The sequence below is a fragment of the Myxocyprinus asiaticus genome, chromosome 19 (genome assembly GCF_019703515.2).
Source record: "Myxocyprinus asiaticus isolate MX2 ecotype Aquarium Trade chromosome 19, UBuf_Myxa_2, whole genome shotgun sequence".
Lineage (NCBI taxonomy): Eukaryota > Metazoa > Chordata > Actinopteri > Cypriniformes > Catostomidae > Myxocyprinus > Myxocyprinus asiaticus.
This window is the reverse complement of record NC_059362.1, coordinates 43189069-43202501: the sequence shown is the minus strand read 5'-3', so window position 1 is coordinate 43202501 and position 13433 is coordinate 43189069. Positions and strand designations below refer to the sequence as shown.

General features: G+C 38.4%; 1 protein-coding gene across 5 annotated transcripts in view; it reads left to right on the top strand.

Annotated features, from left to right (window-relative positions):
• The window catches only part of dtnba (dystrobrevin, beta a), a 47063-nt gene that overhangs the window by 20926 nt on the left and 12704 nt on the right, over positions 1-13433 (top strand). For all 5 annotated transcript variants that reach the window (XM_051644346.1, XM_051644345.1, XM_051644342.1 and 2 more), the window contains 9 exons: positions 4163-4317; positions 5133-5238; positions 5356-5522; positions 7172-7296; positions 11138-11209; positions 11565-11651; positions 11882-11972; positions 12101-12174; positions 12270-12383. In XM_051644346.1, the coding sequence (XP_051500306.1) occupies positions 4163-4317; positions 5133-5238; positions 5356-5522; positions 7172-7296; positions 11138-11209; positions 11565-11651; positions 11882-11972; positions 12101-12174; positions 12270-12383 (991 nt within the window). The remainder of the gene's footprint in view (positions 1-4162; positions 4318-5132; positions 5239-5355; positions 5523-7171; positions 7297-11137; positions 11210-11564; positions 11652-11881; positions 11973-12100; positions 12175-12269; positions 12384-13433) is intronic.

Sequence of the window (13433 nt, the reverse complement as noted above, 5' to 3'; positions counted from 1 at the left end):
TTTAAAAATATTAAAAGATCAGTCAACAATAGTCCTGTTTGAGTACATACAGATTTTATTTTATTTTACATAACATATGGAACCTGGTGGCTGAGAACAGATATTAATTATTATATGGGGATTGGGGGGGTTTAACCGTAGACATTTTTGAACAGAATGGACAAATGTTGGTTTGTTTTTTACCAAAAAAATGGGTTTGTCGCTATGTCTCTGTTTACTATCAGTAAAATGACTTTTTTCTCTGATTCTGACACTGAGATGTAACATTAAAACGGGAATTACTCTCATTAAAACAGGAAAGTAATGACTCTGCTGCGATAGCGAGGTAAGAGAAACAGCATAAAGGAATTACGTTCCGAGGTAGAGAAAAAAAATATCGCAACTATCTACGCTTGATTGTTTCCCAAAGTTATGACATAAATTTATAGCAATAAATTTATGCATATGATATTTGGAAATAACAGCATTTTATTTTAGTCATATGGGAAAAAAAGAGGCTGGAGTTTAAAAGTCTTAGGAGTTTTTATAAGAGCATTTATTTTTCACAAATTGTTTTTATGCCATAACGAGCTGCTTTTTATGCAACGATTAGAAGTTATAATGAATAAAATTCATAATCAATTCATATATATGATATTTGTTATTAGCATGATTTTATCTTAAAAAATAAAGTGGATGGAGTTTAGAGTTTTAGGAGTTTTGATAGCATTTTTACCTCCAAATTATTTAATTCAGGTTTTGACGACCAGGTTAGAAGTTAATTAAATATAGTTGAAGTCAGTATTTAACATATACCATAGCCAAATACATTTAAACTCAGTTTTTCACAATTCCTAACATTTAATCGTAGAAAACATTCCCTGTCTTTGGTCAGTTAGGATCACTACTTTATTTTAAGAATGTGAAATGTCAGGATAATAGTAGAGAGAATGATTTCAGCTTTTATTTCTTTCTTCACATTCCCAGTGAGTGATTGGTAGCATTGCCTTTAAATTGTTTAGCTTGGGTCAAACATTTTGGGTAGCCTTCCACAAGCTTCTCACAATAAGTTGCTGGAATTTTGACTCAGTCCTCCAGACAACAGGCCTCCTTGCTCACACATGCTGTTTCAGTTCTGCCCATAAATTTTCTATCGATTGATATTCGATTGAGGTCAGGGATTTGTGATGGCCACTCCAATACCTTGACTTTGTTGTTGTTAAGCCATTTTGCCACAACTTTGGAGTTATGCTTGGGGTCATTGTCCATTTGGAAGACCCCAAGCATACCTCCAAAGTTGTGGCAAAATGGCTGGACATGTCAGCCCCCAAGTGATGGCCACTCAAATACCTTCACTTTGTTGTCCTTAAGCCATTTTGCCACAACTTTGGAGGTATGCTTGGGGTCATTGTCCATTTGGAAGACCCCAAGCATACCTCCAAAGTTGTGGCAAAATGGCTGGACATATCAGTCATGACAGCCCCACAACATCCAGGGCCTTAAGCAGTTCCGGGTGAATCTCATCCACCCCGGTAGCTTTGCCACTGAGGAGCTTCCCAAATACCTCCGTGACTTTTTACCAGGGAAATGGACTCTGATACCCCGGAAGCCTCTAGCCCTTGTAAGGGAGGGATATCTCTAGGGTTTAGAAGTTCCTCGAAGTGTTTTCCATGGCCTCTCCAAACTTCTCGCATGATCCGGTCTTTGCTCCTGCAGCCGGTGCCGCTTTTTTTGCCTGCCGGTACCTATCTGCTGAGTCAGGAGTCCCCAGAGCCAACCAGGCCCTAAAGGCCTCCTGTTTCAGCTTGACGTCTTCCCTCACCACCGGCGTCCACCAGCGGGTTCTTGGGTTGCTGCCGTGACTGGCACAACAAGCTTTTGGCTGCGCTTGGCTGCTTCCATAATGGAGGATTTGAACTGGGTGCATTTGGACTCCATGTCCCGGAAGAGGTGGGGGTAAAAACCATACCGGACAGAGTCCTCTGCCAGTCGTTCACACCCTCACTATGCGCTTGCGTCTACCGGGTCTTTCTGTCAGTTTTCACCGCCATCTGATCCAGCTCACCACCAGATGATGATCAGTTGAGAGCTTTGCACCTCTCTTCATCCGAGTGTCCAGAACATGAGGCCTCAAGTCAGATGAAACGACTACAAAGTCAATCATTGACCTTTGGCCCAAGGAGCTCTGGTACCAAGTACACATGGTGTTTGTTATGGACAAACCATGACTAGCACAGAAGTCCAATAACTTTTCACCATTCGGGTTTAGATCAGGCAGGCCTTATTCCGGGTGGCAGAGGATGAATCTCAGTTACCTCTGTATCTGAGACCGTCAACATGTGCATCTTATCACGTGGCATGTTGAGCGCATTACCGCGGAGACAGCGCATGTGGAGGCTTCACGCCATCCACGCATAACTCACCATGTGCCCCACCGAGAGCGAACCACATTATAGCGACCAGTCTACCCTCCTTAGCAACCGGGCCAATTTGGTTGCTTAGGAGACCTGGCTGGAGTCACTCAGCATGCCCTGGGATTCGAACTTGTGAACTCTAGGGGTGGTAGTCAGTGTCTTTACTCACTGAGCTGCCCAGGCCTCCACAAAAACCAGATTTTTGAGAACTTTGCAAATTTATTAAATATATTATTGAAATTTATGATTGGGAAAGGCACACACCAGTCTATACTATGTCTCACAGTTGAAAATGCATATCAGAGCAAAAACCAAGCCATGAGGTCAAAGAAACTGCCTGCAGAGCACGGCTGGCTGCCTCACAGTTGGACAGGATTGTGTCAAGGCAAAGATCTGGGGAAGGCTACCAAAAGTTTTTGGCTGCATTAAAAGTTCCCAAGAGCACAGTGGCCTCCATAATTCTTAAATGGAAGAAGTTTGGAACAACCAGGACTCTTCCTAGAGCTGGCCGCCCAGCCAAACTGAGCAATCAGGGTAGAAGGGCCTTGGTAGGAGAGGTGACCAAGAACCCAATGGTCACTCTGGTTGAGCTCCAGAGATCATATGTGGAGATGGGAGAAACTTGCAGAAGAACAACTATCACTGCAACACTCAACCGATCTAGGCTTTATGGCAGAGTGGCCAGACGGAAGCCTCTCCTCAGTGCAAGACACATAAAAGGACTCACCTATATGACTCTCAGACTGTGAGAAGCAAGATTTTCTGGTCTGATGAAACAAAGATTAAACTGTTTGGCCTCAATTCCAAGCGTCATGTCTGGAGGGCACCACTCATCACCTGTGCAATACCATCCCAACGGTGAAGCATGGTGGTGGTAGCATCATGCTTTGGTGGTGTTTTTCAGCAGCAGGGACTGGGGGACTGGTCAGGGTTGAAGGAAAGCTGAACGCAGCAAAATACAGAGATATCCTTAATGAAAACCTGGTCCAGACTGCTCAGGACCTCAGACTGGGCTGAAGGTTCACCTTCCAACAGGACAATGACCCTAAGCACACAGCAAAGACAACCCAATAGTGGCTTAGGGACAACTCTGTGAATGTCCTTGAGGGGCCCAGCCAGAGCCCGGACTTGAACCCAGTCGAACATCTCTTGAGAGACCTGAAAATGGCTGTCCACCGACGGTCCCCATCCAACCTGACAGAGCTTGAGAGGATCTGCAGAGAAGAATGGCTGAAAATCCCCAAATCCAGGTGTGCAAAGCTTGTCGCATCATACCCAAAAAGACTTGAGGCTGTAATCGCTGCCTCTGAATGAGTGCCTCTGAATACTTATGTGATATTTCAGTTTTTTCGTTTTAATAAATTTGAAAAGTTATCAAAAATCTGGTTTTTGCCATACCATTATGGGTTATGGAGTGTAGACTGATGAGAAAAAAAAGTATTTTACCATAAGGCTGCAAAATAACAATGTGAAAAAAATGAAGGGGTCTGAACATTTTCTGAATGCACTGTAAGAAAGCAGTCCCTCACTGTTGTCTGGAATGCCTGATAACGGATTAGTGTTTACACTTCAAATGCAACACAGTCACATGCTTTCTGACGACCTCCTAATGCGGTTTGAGTGATCGCATCACAAAACATGTTAAACCTTTTTGAAACCTGTATTTAACACTGTCCACTTGTAATCAGATCGCCTAGACTGTTATTAATATCAGGTATAAACCGGGTCTTTGAGTGGTACAGTATAATGAGTGTGCATGTGTGTGTTAGATATTTTCTCCCAGATATCAGATTCTCATGGTGCAATGGTGATGTCGAAGTTTGACCACTTCCTGCGGGAGGCACTAAAACTGCCCACTGCTGTGTTTGAGGGGCCGTCATTTGGCTACATGGATCACTTCGCAAGATCCTGTTTTCCTCAACAAGTAACAATTCACACACGTTCCCTCTTTTTCATTGTCTTGTTAGTGGGGTTCGCTAGGGCAAGCATCACTATTCCAGTTGCTCATACTTAGCCTTAGCTAACCCCTAAGTAGCCTAAGTCTAAGTATTAAAATTTGGTGTGTAACTTGCACCATTTTTGCTATAGACATGACTGATACCTCAAATAATATAGTTTGTTGAGACAAGGTGTCTCAATATTCACCTAGTGGATGACAAAAAGGTGGAAAAATACCACTGAGTCATATCTAGAGACCAGAATATCTTAGAGATTTTGTTATATTTCTCTGAAAACAAGACTAAAAGGAATAGTTCACTCAATTTAAATTCTCAACATTTACTCATTAACTCATTACTCCTACCTTTATTCTGTCTCAAACTCTGATGAATTCATTTCTTCTGTGGAACATAAAAGATTATTTTTTTATTGATATATGGTGTGTGTTTGTCCATACAATGCAGGTTAATTAAAGTTTTGAACCCCATTGATTTGTTTTGTATGGACAAACACGTCATATATCCATAAAAAAATCTTTGTGTTCTGTAGAAGTTAGTGCATACGAGTTTGAGACATCATAAGGATGAATAAACGATTAGAAACTCTTGGGTGAACTATTTCTTTAATATCTAATGCCATTTTGCTTTTCAAGTAAGTTAATCTTGTATTAAGGATATTAAGATGTTTTTACTGGAAAACATGACACATACTGATTAAGATAATGATTTTCATGCAGTATCTACACAGTATGTCAGTGGCTAGTGCTCTTATGGAGATATCTTGAATGCATGTGTTTAACAGAAAAAGGTGATGCTGAACATGTTCCTGGATTCTCTGATGTCAGATCCTCCTCCTCAATGTCTCGTTTGGCTTCCTCTCCTACACAGAATGGCTGATGTGGAAAATGGTAATATGCAGAATATATCTGTCTGTTTAATTATTCAGATTATTCAGACTTGTTTGAATTTTCATGTATTCCAGCATATAGAATCAATCTCTCTCTCTGTCTTTCTATCTGTCTCAGTGTATCATCGGGTGAGCTGTTCTTTCTGTCGATCAGAGGGCATGATGGGATTCCGTTATCGTTGTCAGCAGTGTTTTAACTATCAACTCTGTCAGAACTGTTTTTGGCGTGGTCATGCCAGCGGAAACCATAGCAACCAGCACCAGATGAAGGAGCATTCATCCTGGGTGAGGATCATTTAAGTCAATGAACACCCAAATCATTAAACATTTGATTTGGTGTCTATAAAAGAAATAAGCCACATGGCCCATTTTTTTTTTTAAAAAGCTTTTAACCCTCATATGGTATTGAAATGACACCTCCCTTTGGTATTCGTGGTCATTTTTGACCGGAAAGGTCAGATGTGTAACCCTTTTTTTTATGATGATAATGATAAAATTTTACCATTGATTTGCATATACAAATAAAGAAATGTTTGAAAAAAAAAACAATTCAGGACCTACACTTCTATAAGTTGAAACATGAAGAAAATATTAGAATGTGACAAAAATATTGCTGCCATCTGGTTAACAAAATATAAATATCACGACTTGAAAGCCATGTCGTGCCAGTAACAGTAAGTAGACGGCTGTAGCCACCTACTGTGTAGTTTGATGGCTTGTTGTGATATTATATTTTGTCACAAGATATGCATTTGGATATATATTTAGACATTATCAAACTATTATTTTTCAAAGTTATGCATTTTAAAATTGATTTGAGGTGTCAGTTTTTGCAGTTAATGTCATTATGCTTGCAATCAAACCTGACCATGGTATTACAAAGTGAAGACACAGAATAAGCTTTTTTCTACCAAATTTTTTTTTTTCAAACCTTCAAATTTAATAACTCAAAGTAAATGCATAGTAATGTCAAGAAAATAATCCGAAATGAACCACAAAATTCTGAAAATTTAATTTGAGAATAAAACAGAAGAATCAGAGTAAACATTGTGCAATTTCAAACTTTCTATAGTAAATTTATTTTGCAAGCGCGTGTGTGTGTCAGATTGCTGTCCTCAGCTGGAAAACAACAGATGACTTGTAATGCAAACAATGACCTAAAGATGGCTATAGAGCTCCACTTATTGATGCCCTAGTTCTATGTGTGTGTGAGTTCTGCAATGTGTGTTATCGTGTCACACCTTCATTTCTGTGTGTGAGTGTTTAGCATTGTGACGTTTTTTTTTTTTTTTTTTTTTGACAAATGTAAAAAAGAGCTGTGTTTGTGTGTGAGTGGGTGTGTATGTTTTGCACTGAGGATGTTTTAGTGTCTCACTCTGTAATTTATGTCTGTTTTTTCCTGCATTGTGGCTGATTTATTGATTTGTATTTGACAGATAAAAAAATATTATCATTCATTTTCATCGTTTGGGTCAATTTTTACGGTGGATACCAAAGATTTTTTTATTTTATTTTTTTATGACCCCTTAGACTTATCGAATCAAGCCCAAAGTCACCAAGCCTTGTACTGCTCAGATAAAGGAAACCATTTTTATTAAATGAGGAAAATTGATTTCTGTCAAAAATGACCAAATACCATAGGAGGGTTAAGCTTTGCATTGGCTCTTCACACCTATTAGGCACGATTCAAAGCCTAAACCCTCTTTACCGTAGTAAAATCAATGTAACACATGGTTTCGAGAGGCTTGTTTCTTTTATAAATGGTTGCTACAACAATATGATAAAAGACAACAGTATTCAGTAAATAATCACATTACTGAAAAATAATGATAATAACAATATACACTACTTCCACCAAGTAATATAATTCAATTGCATAGCTGTAGTATGTTTACAACTGGTGCTAATATGATATGTTTGTGTGTGTGTTCTAGAAATCTCCAGCTAAAAAGTTGGGTCGTGCCATCAGTAAGTCTTTGGGCTGTGTGCCGAGCAGAGAACCGTCCCACCCCATCTATCCTGAATACCCCGAGAAACCCCTCGACCTGTCCAATATAATGTAAGTGATTTACACACAGTCAGAAATCTCTGGCCATTTTGAAAGTGTTGGGAATGTTTCTGTTGGTCCCCGGCATCACGTGACCTTTGTGTCTCTGTGGATACACTGATGAGGGTCAGATACGATCACTCGACAAAGAGTTAGCTAGACAAACTGAGAGGGAGAGACGTAAATAGAAGAGATTTGTTTATTATTAACTCTGCCTACAGAAACAGTGAGGTCAGTTATAGTTTTGTTTTCATTCTCTTTTTGTCGATCAGTCTGTTTTGCAGGATCTCGCTGTTTCTTTCTCTGTTCTGTCTGTGTTGCTTTAGTCTCTTAGTCTCGCATGAATGAGCTGAGTGTGTGTGTTTTCTGTCTATAGTTTGGGGACAAAATTGTGGGCAAAATCTGACAAAAACTCTGTTTAGGGACATCCAAAGGTGAAAAGGATTCATAAATAAAGTATATAATGTTTCTTTACTAATAATGCAAAAAGCTTTCTTTTAGGGGTTGGGTTAAGGTTCGTGTTGGGGTAATTACAAAGTTTTTATATAGTATAATGTATTTCATTATAGTATAGTGTATAATTTGTAATATATAAAAAATCCTCAGTCCCGAATAATATTGGCTATCGAGCTATAACAGGTTTTTGCATAGTCGAGTGACAGTCTTCATTTTTCTGTCCAAGTGTACATGACACAATGCGTAATCGAATATTTGAGGAAGGAGTCAGCTGAGGAAGTGCCAGTTGTACAAGTCTCGCGTCTTTACAAATTATTGTGTTTATAAATGTTTTAGCTTGACTGAAATCGAACTTTCAAAGTGCATGTAAACGAACTGAGTATCATGTTTGCTTTAGTATAAATGCACATACTGTAAGTATGTGTGTGTGATGGTGTGAGAATATATGGGTGGTGATTATGAAACCTGTCAATAAAATGTGCTGGTCATATTTAACCTCAAATTAATTACTGCAATGTGTTTAGGTTTTTTACATTTAATGTTCCCATTGTTTTTAATGAGTTATTTAATTAATTACAATAAAACATGCTGTTGTACAATGATTTTCTTCATTAAAATCAGCTAAAATGAAAGGTGGTACCAAGGGAGAACTACTATGATGTATAAATACTTTACAGTTTAAATAATTTATCTTTCATTTCACATCGCTGTAATGAGAATATAATTATGACTACAGCTGGGCGATATGACAATATATATCGTGGCGATGATATAAAGTATCAATCGATAGAGATTTTGCTATATCGTGTATATTGCGATATGTAAAGATTAGAGCCCGACCGATATGGGATTTTTGAGACCGATACCAATTTTAGAGAGAGAAAATTCACCGATTACCGATATGGTGGCCGATATATTTAATTTTTGAGCTGGAATGAAAAACCTTTTCTATGTGGATTTTTCACAGATTTTGCAACGATTTGACTATGCAAAGGTAGTAGGGTAGCCTCAGAAGGCTGCTTTCTTAAATATTTTTATCAAAGAATATTTGACATTATTATTATTATTATACATTGTCAACAAATTCTAGAAATGAACACTGAGAAAATAATATAAAAATACAATAAATAGCTAAATAAACATCAGTACTCTTTAGTATCAGTCAAATGCTGACCATTAAAATAAAAAATAAATAAAAATACAATAAATAGCTAAATAAACATCAATACTGTTTAGTATCAGTCAAATGCTGACTATTAAAATAAAGAATAAATTAAAATAAAATAAATAGATAAATAAACATCAGTATTACTGTTTAGTATCAGTCAAATTCTGACTATAGTAATACTGCCGAGATAAGGAGCGGCAGCGCTGTTACACCGTATTCCGGTGGAAAACCAGACTTTTAAATATTACATTTTATAAATTCAACGTCTGGAATTGTTCAGTTGAAGGGGGTACCAAACTGTGAATCCTGAACAAAACAGTTTAGTGAATACATGTTTACTCATTAGCTTCCACTCAGCTGACAACAATGAAAGTAGCTATGTGGTTAGCTAGTTAGCTATAGGCTCGTTGTCACGGAGAGTAAAAGATGGACGTTGTTTATTTACTTTCCAGCATTGCGTCTCACCAACTAAGTAACAACATAGCATGAAATCAACACTCACCACACACAATCCACCACCGCACCGTTGTCTGTTGAGCTGCAAAAAGATGCGCTGATGCATATCTTTCAATCTGCTACATTACTGACTGCACTGACAAACTATAACTGGCTAACAGCAAACAGACATGAGTGACATGGTTGTCAGGGACAGGGTTAACGTTATATTAGTTATATTGAAAAGGGAAAATGATGGGGTCATTGTTTATTAAGTTTCCAGTATGTATTTAACAGACTAGTTAACAACTTACCGTGGAGACACTGCTGAGCTCTGCCCTGTCTGCAGAACCACCGTCAGCTCAGAGTCAGCTCTGTAAACAACGGAGTCGGTGCGCGCTCTGCTGGACAAACTACGCTATGACACCAATTCTAAAGCATTGTTTTCTGCATTATATGTTCTGAAAAAAAGTTTTCATATCGGTAAAATATACGCCGATACCGATATATCGGTGAAATGCTTATATCGGCTGACCGATATATCGGTCGGGCACTAGTAAATATCCATGTGCGCAGTGTGTGCGTATCAGTTAGTGGGCAGAGCTTCACGTGAGACTGAGAGAATTTAAAAAATATAACATGGTTTTTCCAGGATTGAAAAATTCAGTAAACAGTTCAGCAAATTCAATGAGATTCATCTCACGTTCAGCGCTTCATAAGTGCTAAATTTGATTCTCATCTGACACAAGGATCTGTTTCACGTGAGGGTCGCACGTGCTATCTCTGGAGTCCAGCAGTCTTCCCATATTTGTACTTCACAGACAGGAGAGCGCAGAGCGGGATTACTCGCGCTACTCAACCTACCTTCTGATATCGCGACGCAGACCACAAAACTTGCGTAACGCAGTTTTTTTTACCTTGAAGCACTATGGAGGAAGTCAAACATCTCAAATGGCTAGACAACCCAACATTCCAACCACCACTGACGAGGAAAACAGCTACCAAACTGTGTCATGTGCCAAAATAAAGTGTTTTTAAACTTTACACATCATCACCCTTATTAAAGTCTGTTTGAATTATGTTTGATATTAGGACACAAACTGTCCATATTTGCCTTCAGAAATTCATCATTTCTCTATCAAGATGACTTAAATCATTAAGAGCCTAATGATACATTATTTGAGATTTTTTACTTTTGTATTTTTTTGGTTGCATTGCTTTGAGAAGATGTTGAGTTTCTTGAGGAAAGTTTATAATAATAATATTAATCAAGGTTAATTGGTAAGGCTGATTTAAAACCAAGTTGAGCGACTTTTTAAAAATTTGTATTTACTATGTTTGTCAAGGTTTTCATTTATAAAGTATTTAATTCACTGACTGGATTATCCAAAAATAGGCATTAAAGTATGGTTATTTAATATCTTAACCAATTTCTCTTTATTTTCCAGATAATTTTTACTATATTGTGATGTATATTGTTATCGTGATATAAAATTACTCATATCGTGATATAATATTTTGGTCATATCGCCCACCCCTAATAATGACCATCTTTTTTCACATTGCAGTAATGAGAATTGGGGGGTAAAATGTGAGTAACAGTCTTAAAAATAACAGTCAAAATGTAACCGGTTTTTAATGGTAAAAATAGTTTCATTTTCTATAGGCAAAATACAATTTATTTATTTATTTATTTGGAGTACAATATTACCAGGACATTTTATTGACTGGTTTCGTGAGAATCTACTCTCATATTGTATTCTGATGGTATTCATGTTTTTGTTTTTTCTCTAGTCCACCCCGTCCAATAGGAAACATGAATGAATCAGCACCGCCCCTTTCTGCAGGCCTCACCCCCACCAAGAGGTGTGTACATCAGCTCTTCTTATACAAATTTAAAGCACACTGTTAAAGGAATAGTTGAAATGAAAATGCTCTCATAATTTACTCACCCTCATGCCATCCTAGATGTGAATGACTTTCTTCTGCTGAACACAAGCGAAGATTTTTAGAAAAATATTTCATCTCTGTAGAGTCATACAATGCAAGTCAACAAGGTCCAAAACTTTGAAGCTCAAAAATGCACAGAAAGGCAACATAAAAGTAATCCATACGACTCCAGTGATTAAATCCATGTCTTCTGAAGCAATATGATAGGCGTGGGTTAGAAGAAACAGATCAATATTTAAGTCCTTTTGTGTGTGTGTGTGTGTGTATGTAGGTTGCCAACTCTAGCTGCTGCTCAGAGAATGAACGAAGAACATGCTCTGATCGCAGCATATGTGAACAAACTCCAGAACAGCCCACGGTGAGAGAGAGAGTGTGTGTGTTTAGAGTGCCATCGACTAAGGATACTTAAAGTGTGTAATTTCTATGTCACCAAACGGAATTAAGTAAATGACTGTTTTCAAATAGGATTAATGCAAATAAACGGGTTATTGGAGTTTATAATGTGTTGGTAGGGCCACTGAGACACATTGAAAACACATCAGCTCTGAGCTATTTTGAACGTCATTTTATTTTTCTGCTTGCGTGCAGTGCGTTAGACAGTCCCGGCCGAATGGATGAAGAACACAAACTCATTGCTCGATATGCAGCTCGCCTGTCCACAGACCCTGGAAACACTGCTGTGAGTCACTCACACACACACACAGACACACACATACCTTAGAAGCAGAACACATTAGTCCCACGCAAGTATAGCCAATGTTATATAGCGTTATGTTTGAATATTTCTGCTGCTCCTTTAAATCACAGAGATCTCCGAACTTCGGCTGTGACACCAACAAACAACAGAGAGAACTCATTATGCAACTGGAGAATAAAAACAGGTACATACACACACAACTTCATACACATTCAGTGTTTTGAAATAAAGACTTTAGCGTTGTCTATGTGATGATACTGTGTGTCTATGTTTTTTCAGGGAGATTCTGCAGGAGATTCAGCGTTTGCGTGCAGAGCATGAACAGGCGTGTCAGCCGACTCCGGAAAGAGTCCAACAGAACCCAACACTGCTCGCTGAACTTCGACAGCTCCGGTATGACAGACAGACAGACTGTCTCACTGTCCAGACATCTTTAACATTCAGATGTTTTTAGTTTCTCAGTAGGAAGTTGACACAGGCACTTCTATTTCAGTTTTTTAAATTTTTTTTTTATGGGGGGTCTACTGTGTAACCGGACTTTTTAGACCCATCGGAAACCACTGAAGATTGGAGCAGCTGGCAAAACCAAAATATTTGTTTGCAGATTTATACATGAAAATATAGCTGCAAGCAGCAATTACCAGACCAAGCACTTAAACAGCAGAGTAAAAGGCTAAGCAAACATAGCCGAATAATTAAATGACACCATTTTTAGATATAATGAATGTTTTTTTTTTGTTTTTTTTTGTTTTTTGGCATCATGCTATCTACGTCGATGCGTTATTCAAGAACCGTTTGGTCTACTAAAAAGCTTGATTACTTTTTGTCATGTGTGTCCCTAAATGAATCAGACTTATGGCCTAGGGAGAGTTCGAAAACGTAGGTTTTCAAAGAAATTAAAAATGGCGGACAGGAAATATAGCCGAACGTGGCAAATTGGTATCACCGTACTCGGCATAACCCAAGTTTGGCCAAATAAGTCAAACATGGCAAGAACATTTAAACATGGCACTGGCCCCAAACTTTATAGATGCCCACAGGGCATGGTGCTGATAATGCACACCAACTTTCTTTTTGATACGCCAGTGCATTTGTTAATTAAAAATGGCAGACACCCAATATGGCCAACATAGGAAAATTGGGTATCATTCAATTGGTATTCCCCTATTCAGAAGTTATACGCAATAATAGCAATTTTTCATATTTTTGGACCACTAGGTGGTGCTGCACCGAAACAGTGCAGGTTCCCTCAGGTCATGCTTGTGATAACATATACCAAGTTTCGTGTCAATACGCCAAAGCGTTGCGAAGATAGTCAGTTTTGTCGTGCTTGCCGTCAAATTCGTTGAAGCGTTGTTTGAGAATGGTTTGGCCTATCATAATAAATCTCATAACTTTTTGTCATGTGTGTCCCTAGATGATACATGACAAATTTGGTGCAAA